This window comes from Tupaia chinensis, unplaced genomic scaffold, assembly GCF_000334495.1.
Source record: "Tupaia chinensis unplaced genomic scaffold, TupChi_1.0 Scaffold000013_1, whole genome shotgun sequence".
Taxonomy (NCBI): domain Eukaryota; kingdom Metazoa; phylum Chordata; class Mammalia; order Scandentia; family Tupaiidae; genus Tupaia; species Tupaia belangeri.
The window spans coordinates 3,433,941-3,449,394 of NW_006159443.1; the positions used below are offsets into that span (position 1 = coordinate 3,433,941).

At 40.5% G+C, this 15,454-nt stretch overlaps 1 protein-coding gene and 1 non-coding gene across 2 annotated transcripts; both read left to right on the forward strand.

The window, feature by feature from the left end:
* The first annotated feature begins 95 nt into the window (after positions 1-95).
* Positions 96-15,019, forward strand: COMMD6 (COMM domain containing 6). The gene is made up of 4 exons (XM_006139969.3): positions 96-236; positions 319-330; positions 9,260-9,412; positions 14,404-15,019. Exons 1-4 carry the CDS (start codon positions 195-197, stop codon positions 14,452-14,454), a joined length of 258 nt encoding a protein of 85 aa, XP_006140031.1. The 5' UTR covers positions 96-194; the 3' UTR covers positions 14,455-15,019.
* On the forward strand, positions 14,880-14,979 carry LOC114006820 (small nucleolar RNA U13). Its single transcript, XR_003548494.1, has one exon. It is a non-coding gene; the product is annotated as a small nucleolar RNA U13 (small nucleolar RNA).
* Positions 15,020-15,454: the final 435 nt, after the last annotated feature.

Genomic DNA, 15,454 nt, shown 5'->3' on the forward strand with positions numbered 1-15,454 from the left:
TGTGTCATAATGGGATATCTCCCTAAAACTGATGTGTAATTGAGAAAAGGAGTTAGAGTGATCTAGAGATGTTTGTTTATGCTCCCCCTCCACGTTCGCTGCGTGCGCCGGACCGCAGAGGGAGGAAGAGAAAGCGGAAGGGTGGACCCGGGGAGGGTCCGCTGGGCTCTGCAGAACGAACTGTAGCGCCCGCCATGGAGGGGTCGGGGGAGCCCCCGCTGGATGCCAAATCCAAGGTAAGTCCTGACGGTGAAGGAGCGGGAAGAGCTGGCTCGGTCCCGAGACCTTTCCCTAAATTGTTTTCTGCTTCCGTTTCAGGTCACCAACCAGGTGAGTGAGCGGTCGCCCCGCCCTGTCTGCAGGTGGCATCCTCTGGGCCAGGGCCACCGGCCCGCCCCCACGGCTGGAGGACGGTGCACCGAGATCCGTCGCGGGTTCTAACCCTAGGCCAGGAGCGACCCTCAGTCCGCTCCCTGCATTGCCCCTTCCCCTTCGCACCTGGGATGGTAGCCGCCTTTCCCACCGGTCCCAGCCCCAGAATGCGGGTGACGAGTTTTTCTTTCATTAGGCCACGAATAACGAAATACACAAGTGTTTTATAATAGAGCGTGATGCGTATAGGAGGAGTTAACAGATACGTCACTGCAAGTATTTTCTTAGCCTTTACTTTGAAGACTTAGCTTTTAAACGTAGCTTTTTAACTTTTTAGAGTATATATTATGCTAGCAGTAGGGATTTGACTTTTTAAAGTATATCTCTGGCCTGTTTAAGTGTACCTGTAGTGTTTCAGCTGGTAAACCGTTTTTAGACAAATGACTTACAATACACTTCATAGAAGAGTACTAAAACTATATTATTTTAGGTGAGAAGTTAACCCAAGTCCACACAAAACTATGTGTTAATAGAAGTGAAGTAAAGGGGCCACAGGTGGCATGGTGGTTAAGGCATTGGAATTCCCACGTGGTTGACTAAGGTTCTAGTCTCAGACCTGGTGGCCTGTTCTCTCTCTCTCTCTGCCAAAACTCATGTGAAAAAAAAAAATAATAAATAAATAATTAAAGAAAAAAAGTTAAGTAAGAAATGAAGAGAATGCAGGGGCCGAGAAGATTGGCTGCTTGCTCTGTCTGGGTCAGCAGCTACTTTTGCTGTCACTTTTGAGGATTCCTGGGAGGTAGGAGAATTTGGAGAGAGCAGCCTTCTACATGGCTTTGCTTAGAGTTACATGAGTTAGTGCATTTTGATTCAGTCTAATAAATCATTTTATCCTACTCACTTACATTATGTCATGTATTTGTGTAAGAAATCCAGAAACGGAATTAACTAGATTATAGAGTTTTTTAAGTTGAATTTTTTTTCTGCTGTTTTACTTAAATGGTTATTGGAAAACTGATGATGCATTTTTGCATAGAAAAACACATGACTTTTCTGATGATCCAATATTACCTTAGAATTTTAGAGTTCACAAGTCTAAAACTAGCTGTATAGGACTAAAGTGACTTGTGTAAGGCCATGTTCCTACTGGAGGCTATAGAGGAGAGTCTGTTCCCTTGTTTTTCTTGCTCCTAAAGCTTTCCTGCCTTCTTTGGCTTGTGGTCTCTGCTGCCATCTTCATAGCACCTCTTTCCAGCCTCTTCTTAGGTGGTCACATTGCCTTCTCTGCCTCTGGCCCTTCTTTCTTGTAACGGTCCATGTGATTACATTGGGCCCACCTGGATAATCCAAGAAAATCATTCTACTTCAAGATTCTGAATTTTTGTCAAATCTGCAGAGCCCATTTTGTCAGGGAACATGACATACTCAGATTTTAGGGATCAGGATGTGGACCTGTTTGAGAGATCTTAAATACCCCTTCCATGCCATCATTCACAGGTTATATGAGTATTTGCAGTAGAAAAGCCAAGATAATTTACAAATAATTAATATGAGAGTTTAGCAAGTTGATACAGTTGTTTTTCTATAGTTCAGACACAGTGTTGGAAAGTAAAATTTTTAAAAAGATGTCATTTACAACAAATTATAAGGTACCTTGTAATAAGTCTAATGAAGATGTTTAAAATCTTTATAATGACCATCATAAAAAGCAATAGAGAGACATCTAGTTTCTAGTCCAGTATGTAAGGAGTTTAGGAGTCATCTCTGCCTCTCTTTTTTTTTTGGAGAGGTTTTCGTTATAGGGTGTGTGCACTTGCCAGAAAGACAGAGAGAGACAGAGAGACAGAAAGCGAGAAATCACCCCCCAGGAGAGATGGCCACACTGCAGTCCCTTCTCCATTCTCCTCTTGGGATCTTGGGCACGCATGCACACATGCCCAGCGTGAGTTTAAGCCACCGGGTCTGAGACTCGAACCGTGGTCGGCTACATGGGAGTCCAGCAACATAGCCATTACACTCACTGCTGGTCCCAGGAGTCATCACTGTCTTTTAATAAGCAGAAACTGAGCAAATTGAAATATCAACCTTTTAAAAAGTATCTTATTCATGTGTTCATGTAGGAGAGAAACATCCTTGTAAGGGTCTAATCGTGTTATGCTCCCCTTTCTCCAGCCCTCCCAGTCATCAGGATCTTGGGCACATGTGCACGTTTCCAGTGTGTTCTCAGACTGACGTGGGTATCTAAACCCAAAGTTAGCCATATGGCTTCCAGTACCACAATTCAGCTTGCTACTGTCCTGGGGGAGCCCCAAATCTTAGAGGGCTTGCCTATAATGTTTACTGACTCCAAAGAACATACTTGGAAGTTTAGCAGAAGACATAAATTTACTCATATTGGGGAAAATAAGATTCTGCTGAAGGCCAGGTGGAGAATGGTCTGTGCTGCTGTGATCGCAGGGTCAGGTTTTACACAATAACAAATTATTTATAAATCAATTAAAGATCACTGCAGGCTCCCTGCCTCTTAAGACAGGAGTCTGGTTTGTATGTACATTGCTTGAAGGTTACCCTATTGGTGAATAGAATCAGCATAGTATATTTAGGATTTAGTGCCCCTAATTTAGTGATGCTAATGTGTGCGGGAGTGTGTACCTCTGGAATGTCGCCCAGCCATAAGCTAATTCTGTGAGGTGAAGGTAAAGGTCACAAGATGTTCAGAAGGCCCAGTTGAACCAATAGCTGGGTGTCAGGGAGATAAGGTGAAGGGGAGAGGGGAGCTCAGTGTATGGATCCTATTCTCAACTACTGATGGCACCACCAAGTTGGGCCTCTCTTTGCTCTGAAGCCCAATTTACCAAGGCTTTTATACCCATCACTCTTGTCAGGGTTGTCACTGATTTCTGTGTTACCACACCCAGTTTCTAGTCCTCATCTTATTTGACTTCTTAGCACTATTTGACACAGTTGATGTCCTTAAAACACCATCTTCACTTCTCTCAGAGTTATTCTCATTTCCTTCCTACTTTGCTGGTGGTTCTTTATCAGGCTCCCTTGCTAGATCCTCTTTGTAATGCGTTGAAGTATAGTTATCACTCAGTCTAATGGTTTTAGTTATCTACATGCTCATGATTCAAAATGTATATATTCAGTTTCAGTATCTCCCTTGAATCTCATGCTCATTAATTAGTTTCTTGTCATCTTCCCTTGGAAGTGAGGCGTTTCAATTGTAAAACGTTCAATACCACAGACTTTATTCTCACTGCCTCCGATATCCTTGTCCCAATCTGTTTTCCCAGTGTTTCGCATCTCAGTAAGTAGTCATGCTATTTATCTGATTGCTTAAGGTTAAACCCTTGAAGTTGATGTTGGAAGTTTGGGACCACTTTTTTTTCTGACAACTCTCAGATTATACATCAGTATATTGTTTTCTCTACTTAAAAAGACACGTACTGTAAATTCACCTCCCCTTGCTGTTACCTGGGTCCAAGTTACTATCATCTTTCTCAGAATATTGTAGTAGCCTTCCAACTGGATGTCTGTGTTTTCTCTCTTAAACTTGATTTCCCACCCAGCAGTATTAATGAATTTTGCTGTCTAAATTAGACCACGTCTTTTAAATCTGTGCCATTAATTTCTATTTAAGGCTAAATCACATTTATTAGAAGGTTTGCTTCTAATTTGCATGTAAATGTTGAGTTTAGAATTTTGGAAATTCTTAATTCATAAACCTAATCCTAGTTTTCTTTCTTTTTTTTTTTTGGAGAGTTTTTGCTATAGGGCACGTGTGCTCGCCAGACAGACAGAGAGACATAGAGACAGAAAGCAAGAAATCCACCCCAGGGGGGATGGTCATGCTGCAATCCCTTCTCCTCCATTCTCCTCTCGGGATCTTGGGCATGCACGCACACGCGCCCAGCGTGAGTTTTAAGCCACCAGGTCTGAGATGCGAACTGCGGTCAACTACATGGGAGTCCAGCAACATAGCCATTACGCTAACTGCTGGTTCCCCCTAGCTTTCTTTTATTCATGAATCTACCTTTACACAATAAATGCCTTGATGGCAGCTCTTCATTCCTCACCTGACAGTTTCACTGTTTTAATGGTCAGTGGATTCCAACATTATGCTCCTTGATTGCCTTTGTGCTTGAAGTGTTATAGATGTTTCAGTTTTATTATAGATCCTGACAGTCAAATAGGCAATATTTTACTGTACTATTTTACTGAGGATAGTAACAATGAAATTTCTCATCAAAGCTGAATAAGGGTAAGAAGAAGAAATTTCAGGGCTGACGGGTGGTGTAGTGAGTAGTTAGGGGCGCTAGACTCCCACATGGCCAACTGCGGTTTGAGTCTCAGACCTGGTGGCTTGCTTTCCCACTTTACATTTCTGTCTCTCTCTGGTTAAAGAATAATAATAATTAAATAAATGAATAAATCTTTTTTTAAAAAAAGATTTATTCATTTATTTAATTATTATTATTCTTTAACCAGAGAGAGACAGAAATGTAAAGTGGGAAAGCAAGCCACCAGGTCTGAGACTCAAACCGCAGTTGGCCATGTGATAGTCCAGTGTCCCAACCATCATGCCACTTACCGGCCCTAATAAAATAATCACTTAAAAAAAAAAAAAAAGAAATTTCTGGTTTGATTTTTGGATATTGTCCTTGAGCTGAAATATAAACTTCTCTATGACCTTACCTGCATTCTATTCTCACCACTTATTGTACATTTATAATTAGATATCCCTAACATCATCTTGTTGTTAAAATTTTTTTTAAGTTATGCGTTTTTTTTTTTTTTTAGTTTAAAAAAATTATGTATTCATTTCTTCTTTGAAAGAAAGAAAAATGGCTCCCCCCTTGGGGATCCCCATGCCATGGTCCATCCCCTATTCTTGGTTGGCTCAAGTGATGAGTCTTCATTACCAAGATAGAATATATGAGAGTATTTTGGCAACCTCAGAGCTCAGTTTGTGAAGAATTAATTAGCTTTTTGATGACTTTTGTCAATTTTATTTTTCACACTTCCTCACATGAGCCTCCCACCTTAAGACAGATAAATGCTCTCTCTCTAATTACATGTTGACTGTTTCAACTATAGTTAGTTAATTCAGCTTAGTATTTATGAAGTGTTTATTCCTTGCTAGATATATATTTATGAAATATATAAAAAAAGCATATTTTTCTCTCAATCCTAGTCCTGTTTATCCTTCAAAACAGAGCTTAAAGCTTATGTCCTTTGAAAATTTTCTCTGATCTCCCATGCTATAATAAAATTTTCCTTTCAGTTAGAAATATGGTGTTCAGTGATTGTTTCTGATTTCCCTGTACAAAATAATGAATGCCAAAAAAGTGCATAAAATATGAACAGTTTAATGAATCATTCTAAAGCAAATCTATGTGTAACCATAGTCAAAAGACAAGAAATGGAGCATTACCAGTATCCCAGAAGCTCGTCACCTGGCCCTCCCTGGTTAATCCCCCTCCCTCTACATTAGAGGTATGGTTGTCCTTTTGGGACACTCATATTCTTATTTCTTCATAGTTTTGCTTCCTTTTCCTCAAGTTTAAGTGAGTTAACTCACATAACCTTTCTTTTTGTTTTCTTTTTTAGAATGATTTGTTGTATTTTATTATTATTTTTATTTAAAAAAAAAATTTTGACCAGAGACAGAGAGAAAGGGAAAGTGAGAAAGCCACCAGGTCTGGGACTCAAACTGTGGGAGTCCAGTGCCCCAACCACCATGCCACTTGCTGGCCCATCACATAACCTTTTTTTTTTTTTTTTTTAATAATTTTTTTACTTAACTTTATTATTATTTTAATTTGACCAGAGAGAGAGAGAGAGTGGGGTGGGGGATAGTGAGAAAGCAAGCTGCTGGGTCTGGGACTTGAACCACGGTTGGCCAGGTGGGATTCCAGTGCCCTCAACCATAATGCCACTGGCCAGGTCCTTCACATAACCTTTTGATTTGTTTCTTTTAATATTTTCAGTGTTAAGTGTAACTGAAGTTCATTTCTTTTCATTGCCGTATGGCGTTTCATTTACTCATTTTATTAGGAACATTTGGGTTGTTTCCAGTTTAGGGTTATTATGAATAACGCTACTACAGATATTCTTGCATATGTGTCTTGTGTTTTTCTGTCTTTTTTTCTTTTCTTTTTTTCATGATTTTTGCTATAGGGCACTCATGTTTGCCAGAGAGACAGAAGGGAAGTGAGAAATCATCCCTCAGGGGGGAGGGCCACACTGCAGTCCCTTCTCCAGTCTTTTCTCAGGATTTTTAGCATGCACACACACATGCCCAAAATGATTTTCAAGCTGTCAGGTGTGGGACTTGAACCTCATAGTTGGCCATGAGGGGTCCAGCACCTTAACTGCATGCCACCTGCTGGTCCAATGTGTGTGCATGTGTTTTTAATGGCGAGAGGATATGTATGTCTGAAAGAGAGAGAGCGAACTCCGTCACCCATGGAGTGTTGTCATATCACAGTCCTTTTGCCTTTGTTTCTCCATCTTGCTGTGTTGTGGGAACTCACATGTGCCCAGCACGATTTTTCCAGATGCCAGGGCCAGGTTTGAATCACAGTTGGCCATGTGGGATCTGGCTCCTTATACACAGTACTTTGTAACTGCTGTGCTTTTGGGCCAGCCCTCTTTTTCACAGGTACATCCATACTAGTATTGCTGGATCACAGTATTCATAACTTAAGTTTTCCTAGGAAAAGCCACTATTCCAAAAGATTGGCCCGATTTAGACAAGCATATGATGCTTCCATGGACTTGATATCCTTTTGCACCAGTACTTTGAAATCATCAGGCTTATAGATTTTTCATTTTGGTAGGGGCTTATCAGTAATTTCATGGTTTTCATTTTCATTTCCATGTTTCATAATGAAGGTGAACACCTTTTCATATATTTATTAGCCATTTGTAATTTTTTTGTGGTTTTATTTACTGTTCTTTATTTTCATATGGAGAACCCTTCTTTAAAATTAATGAATACAAGGACCAGCAGTTGGTGTAATGCCTGTGTCACTGGACTCCCATGTAGTCAACCATGGTTCGAGTCTCGGACCCAGTGGCTTAAACTCATGCCGGGCGCATGTGTGTGTGTGTGTCCAAGATCCTGGGAGGAGAATGGAGGAGAATCACCCCTGGGGGGTGATTTCTCGCTGTCTGTATGTCTGTCTCTGTCTTTCTGGCGAGTGCACGCACCCTCTAGCAAAAACCTCTCCAAAAAAGAAAAAAAAAAATTAATGAGTACGATCTTTATTATTATTAAAGGTGTTAACCTTTTACCAGCACCAGTTTAGCCTAAATGCTGTAGCAGTTTGGTCCAAAGCCAGTCTTGAGACAGGAGGAAATTTTGGCCTCTAAGCCAATCCCAACTTTTAGGCAAAGGAATATGTTAACAAGCGAAACATTTTGCCTGGTCTTCATTCATTTGGTAGCAAAAGGTCCAGCCAAACTGCAAGTATCTCCTGAGTGCCTGCTATGTACCAGGCACCTGTCTTAACTAAGCTCTGAAAACAAAATAGACACAATTCCTCCACCCATGGTCTTATTAAGAGTTGTGTTTATCTAATTCTGTTTTTTGGTATGGCAACACTGAATAATCACTGACAAAAATTAGATTTAAAAATATTGATGTAGCCAGTACTCAGTAAGTATGTAGTCTTTGGAGTCAGAGTTTAGTTTCAGTTCTGATTTCAAAACCATATGACCTTGCCCATATTACCTGAAATTCAGATGTGTCATCCTTGAAATGGAAATAACAAGGTACAAGGTTATGGTGATTCAGTGAGGCATTTAGTACCTGTGAGCTGCATAGCGTGCTCATCACCAGGCAAGCACCCCTCGTGAACACTGATGAAATCTAAACTCACCTCATCAGTATGTGTGCTAATAAAAGGTTTGAACCTAAGGACTATGGTGAGTAAAGGAACTGGAATGGTTCCCCTGTGTTTCTTTCTTTCTTTTTTTTTTTTTTTAATTTTTTTTACATCTTCTTTTTTAAAAAAATTTAATTTTATTTATTCATTCATTTATTTTAATTTGACCAGAGAGAGAGACACAGAGAGAAAGGGAAAGTGAGAAACCAAGCCACCAGGTCCGGGACTTGAACTATGGTCAGCCATGTGGGAGTGTCCAGCGCCTTAACCACCATGCCACTTGCTGGACCCGGTTCCCCTGTATTTCTCAGTCTGTTTTTCCAATCGTGTGACACAGAACTTGGGGGTATGGAATGGGGGACAGCATTTCTGGAATAGGAAACTGAGGTAACATGTTCCAGAGCATTTAGAGTTCCTTGAAGCATAGGGACAAAATGTAAGCCTATTAAAACCAGCTCTGGGACCAGCAGTTGGAGTAATGGCTATGTCACTGGACTCCCATGTAGTTGACTGTGGTTTGAGTCCCGGACCCAGTGGCTTAAACTCACGCCAGGCGCATGTGCATGCGTGCCCAAGATCCCAAGAGGAGAATGGAGGAGAAAGAATTGTGGCGTGACCATCCCCCTGAGGGGTGATTTCTCGCTTTCTGTCTCTTTCTGATGAGCACACGCACCCTATAGCAAAACCTCTCAAAACAAAACAAAACGGCGCTGACACCTCTTTCTTCTCCCACTATACAAAGTGGTAGAGATTTTGTTTTTAACTTTTTGCCTTTTGTAACTAGGACAGCTTTGTTTCCTAACTCTGTTATATCCCTTATTACCACTCCATTTTAATTTCATTATTCTTCCTCTAGCAATATGAAAATGGAGGTATTTTCTTTTATTCTGACCAGTGTCAAAACTGCCAGTGAGAGAGCAGTGAAATTGAATAAATCCTGGATTCGAGGCACTGTTACTGCTAATATGTTCTTTTGTACTGTTTTATTAAAGCTCATAGATTTTCAGTGGAAACTGGGGATGGCTGTGAGCTCCGACAGTTGCAGATCCCTTAAATATCCGTATGTGGCGGTGATGCTAAAAGTGGCGGATCATTCAGGGCAAGTAAAGAACAAGTGCTTTGAAATGACAATTCCACAGTTTCAGGTTTGTGATTTCATTCATTCCATTTTAGTTCATTTTTTTGTAATTGCTACTTAAATAGATAAGTGAAATCTTGCTTAACGGAACATTTTAATGATCTTTTTTTGCAGATTGATGTACTTTACAATGATTAATATACCCCAAAGATCTGAACTTATTTGCTTTGAGAATATGATAAACTATTTTCCATATAATGGGCTGAGTTTGTGTACTGAGCTGTTTGATCACTTTAACAGTACTCCTTTATGAATGTAATTAGGAAATTTTCATCTTCCCTGGCAGAATATTTATTTTGCAGTTAATGGTTTCGCTCTTATTCCTTTAGGAATTAATATTTAGGAAGGTTGGGCTAAATGAATCTTTTCTTTGAATAGCATTGAGCCTGAATTTTCTGACTAATTATGTTTATAAAATGCAGATCAGAGCACCAGTGCTTATTGACTGGTTTTATCAGCTAAAGATTTAACTAATGCAGTTCAGTAGTCTTCCTTGACCCACAGTTTCAGTTACTTAAAGTCAACTGTAGTCCAAAAATGTTACATAGAAAATTTTAGAAATAATTCGTAAGTCTTAAATCACACACCATTGTGAGTAGTGTGATATTACCTCATGCCATCCCATCTCAGACATGAATCATTGCCATGTCCAATGTATCTACCCTTTATATGTCACCTACCCATTAATCAACCACTTAGTAGCCATCTTTTTTTTTTTTTGAGAGATTTTCACTATAGGGCACGTGCACTTGCCAGACAGACAGAGAGACATAGAGACAGAAAGCAAGAAATCACCCCCCCAGGGGGGATGGTCACGCCGCAGTCCCTTCTCCTCCATTCTCCTCTTGGGATCTTGGGCACGCACGCACACGCACTCGGCATGAGTTTTAAGCCACAGGGTCCGGGATGCGGACCGTGGTCGACGACGTGGGAGTCCAGCGACAGCCATTACATTAACTGCTGGTTCCCAGTAGCCATCTTGATCTGATCGAAAAAACAGTATGGGCACACCTCCATATCCTTGAGGGATTGGTTGCAGAACCCTGGTGAAATACCAAAAGCTATGGATTCTCAAGTCCCTTCTGTAAAGAGTGTAGTGTAGGGCAGCAGGTGGCATGTGGTGAAGGTGTTGGACTCCCACATGATCAACCACAGTTTGAGTCCCAGACCTGGCAGTTTGAAAATCACAGCATTGTTGTGCATGCACACTCAAAATCCTAGGATGAAATTGAGGAGAAGGGACTGGAATGTGGCCATCCTCCATGGGGAGCAATTTCTCACTCATCCTCTCACTTTCTCTCTTTGTAGAATGCACATGCCCTGTGGCAAAAACCTTAAAAAAATAGGGTGTGGGACCAGCAAATGGTATAGCAGTTAAGTTGCTGGACTCCCATGGAGTTGAATGCGGTTCAAGTCTTGGACCCAACAGCTTAAAACTCACGCTCAGCACATGTGAGTGCATGCCCAAAATCCTGAGAGGAGAATGGAGAAGGGATTGTGGCATGGCCATTCCCCCTGGGGGATGATTTCTTACTTTCTGTCTCTCCACCAAGCCTACGGATCCTATAGCAAAAATCTTTCTCTCAAAAAAAAAAAAATAAAATAAAATAGGATGTAGAATTTGCATGTAAGCTATCTATATTTGTATGTGTATATATATATTTTCTTATGAATAAGGGACCAGTAGATGGCCTGCGGGCCCAGAGGACAATGTAGGGGAAAGGATTGCAGTGCGGCCATCCTTCCCTGGCGGTGATTCTCCCTTTCTGTCTCTCTGTCTCTTTGGTTAGTAAGGTGTCCTATAGCAAAAATCTCAAAAAAAAATTTTCCCCCCATAGGGAAAAAAAAAATCCCTCACAAATGGAATTCCCCCCCGTTTTATTGCTGTATTATTGACTAATAAAAATAGCGCAACATGATGATTTTTAAGGGGTGCAACATGATGATTTCCTGAATGTACACACTGTGTCACTATTCCCAAATCAGAAATCTGTCGCCACACATAAGTCTTTTTTTTGTATGTACATGTAGTGGAGACAATTAAAATGTACTCTCTTGGCAAATTTCAAGTAAACAATGCAGTATTATTATCATTTTTTAAAGAATTGTTTAGGGACCAGCAGTTGGCATGATAGCTATTTCGCTGGACTCCCATGTAGTCCACCACAGTTTGAGTCCCACACACGGTGGCTTAAACTCAAGCCGGGTGCCTGTTTGTGTGTACCCAAGATCCCAAGAAAAGAATAGAAGAGAAGGGATTCCGGTGTGGCCATCACCCCGGGAGGGTGATTTCTTGCTTTCTTTCTGCCTGTCTGTCTCTGTCTTTCAGGTGAGTACTCGTGCCCTATAGCAAAAACCTCTCCAAAAAAAAAATAAAAAGAATTGTTTATCTCCATTTTATTTATTACTATTAGTTTAAAATTTGCTATAGGGCACATGGGCCCACTAGAGAGAGATAGAAAGAAGAAGAGAAAGTGAGAAAGCAGGTCACCAGGTCCTGGACTTGAACCACAGTCGGCCATGTGGGAGTCCAGCACCTTAACCACCCGACAATACATTATAACTTAAACGTTTATATCCTTTAACCACTATCTCTCCACTTCCCCCCCATTCCCAGCCCTGGGCAACCGTAGTTGTACTCTCTGTTTCTATGAGCTCAGCTTTTTTAGATTTGACACGCAAGTACGATCATACAGTGTATACCTTTCTGGGCTGGCTTATTTCATTTAGTCTGTTGTCCTCTGTGTTCATCCATGGTGACCCATTGGCAGCATTTCTTTTTTTTTTAATTGCTAAATAAAATTTCATTGACTACTATCAGTGTATATTTTTAAAGCTATAGTTACACATGACTTCATTCCATAACTAATTTACGTATAAATTAAAGCAAAATACAGGAGTTGGCAGGTGGCATGGTGATTGAGGCTCTGGACTTCCACATGGGTGACCACAGTTCAAGTCCCAGGCTGGGTGGCCCCAAAATCATAACAAATAAAAAATGTTTACCCAAAAAACCTAATACCTATACACTATTTATTTATTTATTTTTGCTCTAGGGTGCTTGTGCTCACCAGTGAGAGAGAGAGAAAATGAGAATCTCCCCCCTCCAGAGGGGATGACTACACCACATACCCTTCTCCAGTTTCCTGTTGGGATTTGGGGAATGCACACATGCATCAAACAAGGTTTTCAAACCACCAGGTCCAGGACTTGAACCACGCAGCAGCCGCTTTAACCTCCACGCCCCTGCTGGTCTTCAATCACTCTTAAGTAGCAAAACATAAAATTAAGACAAAAGAAAAAAACACATATATGAATCATTAAAATCTTAATTGCTGAAGTTAAGATTCAAATTTGTCTTCTAGCTTCCTTGAAGGCACTGAAGAAAAAAGGAAACAGATTTTGTGGATCCCTCCCTTCTGAGATTAAAGAAAAAGATGCCTTCTATAGGAGAACCACCATGGCAACTTAATATTTAAATGACAGAGAAATAGTCTTCTGCCATATAAGCCATTGCCAGTCTGGGTTTCTTTTATCAAAATTGAACCCATGATCTTTTTTACCCCCCAAAAGTTTGGATTTCTTTTATTGAAATTGAACTCATGATCCTTTTTTTTTCTCCCCAAAGGTTTTTGCCATAGGGTTCATGTGCTCACCAGAGAGAGAGTAAGGGAAAGTGAGAAATCACCCCCTAAGGGGGACGGCCATGCCGCAATCCCTTCTCCTCCTGGGATCTTGGGCAGGCATGCATGTACCTGTGCCTGGTGTAATTTTCTTCCTTCCTTCCTTCCTTCCTTCCTTCCTTCCTTCCTTCCTTCCTTCCTTCTTTCCTCTCTTCCTTACTTCACTCCTTCCTTCCTTCCTTTGCTCCTTCCTTCCTCTCCCTTCCTTCCTTCCTCTCTCTTCCTTCCTTCCTTCGCTCTTCCTCCCTTTTAATTTGGCCAGAGAGGGACAGAGTAAGAAAGAGAGGAAATGTGAGAAAGTAAGCTGCTGGGTCCAGGACTCAAACTGCTGTTGGTCATATGGGAGTCCAATGCCCTTAACTACCACGCCCCTGCCAGCACTACTGCCTGGTGTAATTTTCAGGCCGCTAGGTCCAGGACTTGAATGGTGGTTGGCCATGTGGGAGTCTAGCACCTTAACTACTACACCACCTGCTAGCTCCAAAACCCACAATCTTTTAAAAATTATTTAATTTTATTTATTGTTATTATTAATTTTTAATTTGACCAGACAGAGACAGAGAGAGAAAATGAGAAAGCAAGCTGCCAAGTCCAGGACTCAAACCTCAGTCGGCCAGGTGGGAGTCTAGCACTGAAACGACCACGCCACCTGCCAGTCTGGAACCCATAATCTTAAATAAGATACTCCCTACTTCCCTGGAGTATAGTCGTAATTAAATTTAGAATGGTTTTTGGTCTGGAATAGGCCTATCATTTTAGTTTTTATCTTCCATGTCTAAGACAGTGCTGTTATGAATCTTAAAATAACTGCCCAATTTGCTTTTTCAAAAATTTAATCCAGGGAACCAGCAGTTAGCATAATGGCTATGTCGCTGGATTCCCACGTAGTCGACCGCCGTTCGCATCTCGGACCCAGTGGCTTAGAACTCACGCCGGGCGCGTGTGCGTGCGTGCCCAAGATTCCGAGAGGAGAATGGACGAGAAGGGATTGCGGCGTGACCATCCCCCCGGGAGGTGATTTCTCGCTTTCTGTCTCTCTGTCTCTCTCTGTCTGTCTAGTGAGCCCACGTGCCCTATAGCAAAAAAAAAAAAAAAAATTAATCCTGAGCTAATTATCTGACTTTATAATAGTATTTTGCTTGCAATACTAAATTTCTCTTGTTTGTTTCTTATAGCAATCTTCAGTAGTTGAGGATGTATTAATAAAATGCAAACCTAATATGGTTTATAGCCTCTGGTAATCAGATATAATTAAAAGAATTACTTAAATATTCTATGAAAGTGAAATTAATACATATTCTCTGTTTCTCCCCAGAATTTCTACAGACAGTTCAAAGAAATTGCTGCAGTTATTGAAACCGTCTGAAAGCTGGTTATTTGGTTGAGAACTTGCTGTTGTCATTCTTAACACACGCTTCACTTTCTGCAGTAATACTGCATAAGGATCAAAGGATATTTATTGAATGAAATTATACTGTGGTTTGTCAATTTTTTGAAATAAGTCAAACAGGCTGGAATCAGTGATGATTGTGCAACCTTGCGAAGGTGCTACACATGACTGAATTGAATGCTCCAAATGGTGTGCTTTGTGGTCTGTGAATTATATCTCAGTAAAAAAAAAGTCAAAGGAACAGAAGAATATAAAAAAAAAATCAAAGGAACAGAAAAAAGAACAGAAGGCAACACGAGTTTATGTATTAGAACAATAGTTTTAAAATGTATTGGTATTGGAAGGATTTTATGAAAAAAAGGTCTCACATGGAGTCATATATATATCAGATTTATGTACTGATCCTTTGCGGTTCGTAAGCATGAGTAGGTTTTCACACCATTATGTGAGATTTGCCTCCCTCAAACCTTGTTACAATATTGGCACTGTATCTGTCTGATGTAAAAAATAAATAAATCATAAGATAGAAATCAGAAAATTATTATTTGGTTGTCATCACCTTACTTAGTCTTGTAACTGTCCCTTAATAATAATAAAGGCAAGAGTAAGCTTTCTTTTCTCAAAGATTGGAATCAAGATCGGCCATTCCTTCCTTATATTTATTCTCAAATTCAGTTATTTCTGTTACCTGTAGTTCAAACGTATGTCCAGAGATAGTTTTACTCTGAGTTCTGTATATTGGGTCATCGAAAAAGTCATGATGTATTTTTTCTATTCAAAAATGCGTCATGACTTTTCCAACAACCAAAGCCAACTGAGTTAAGCTGTTAGCACAAGATATTGTGTTAAACGGTTTCTGTTAAATTGAAGTTTATAAACCAAGATGCCAGCAGGTGGTGTGGTAGTTAAGGCGCTGGATCCCACATGGCCTCTGTGTTTGAGTCCCAGACCCAGCAGTTTGAAAAACATGCTGGAT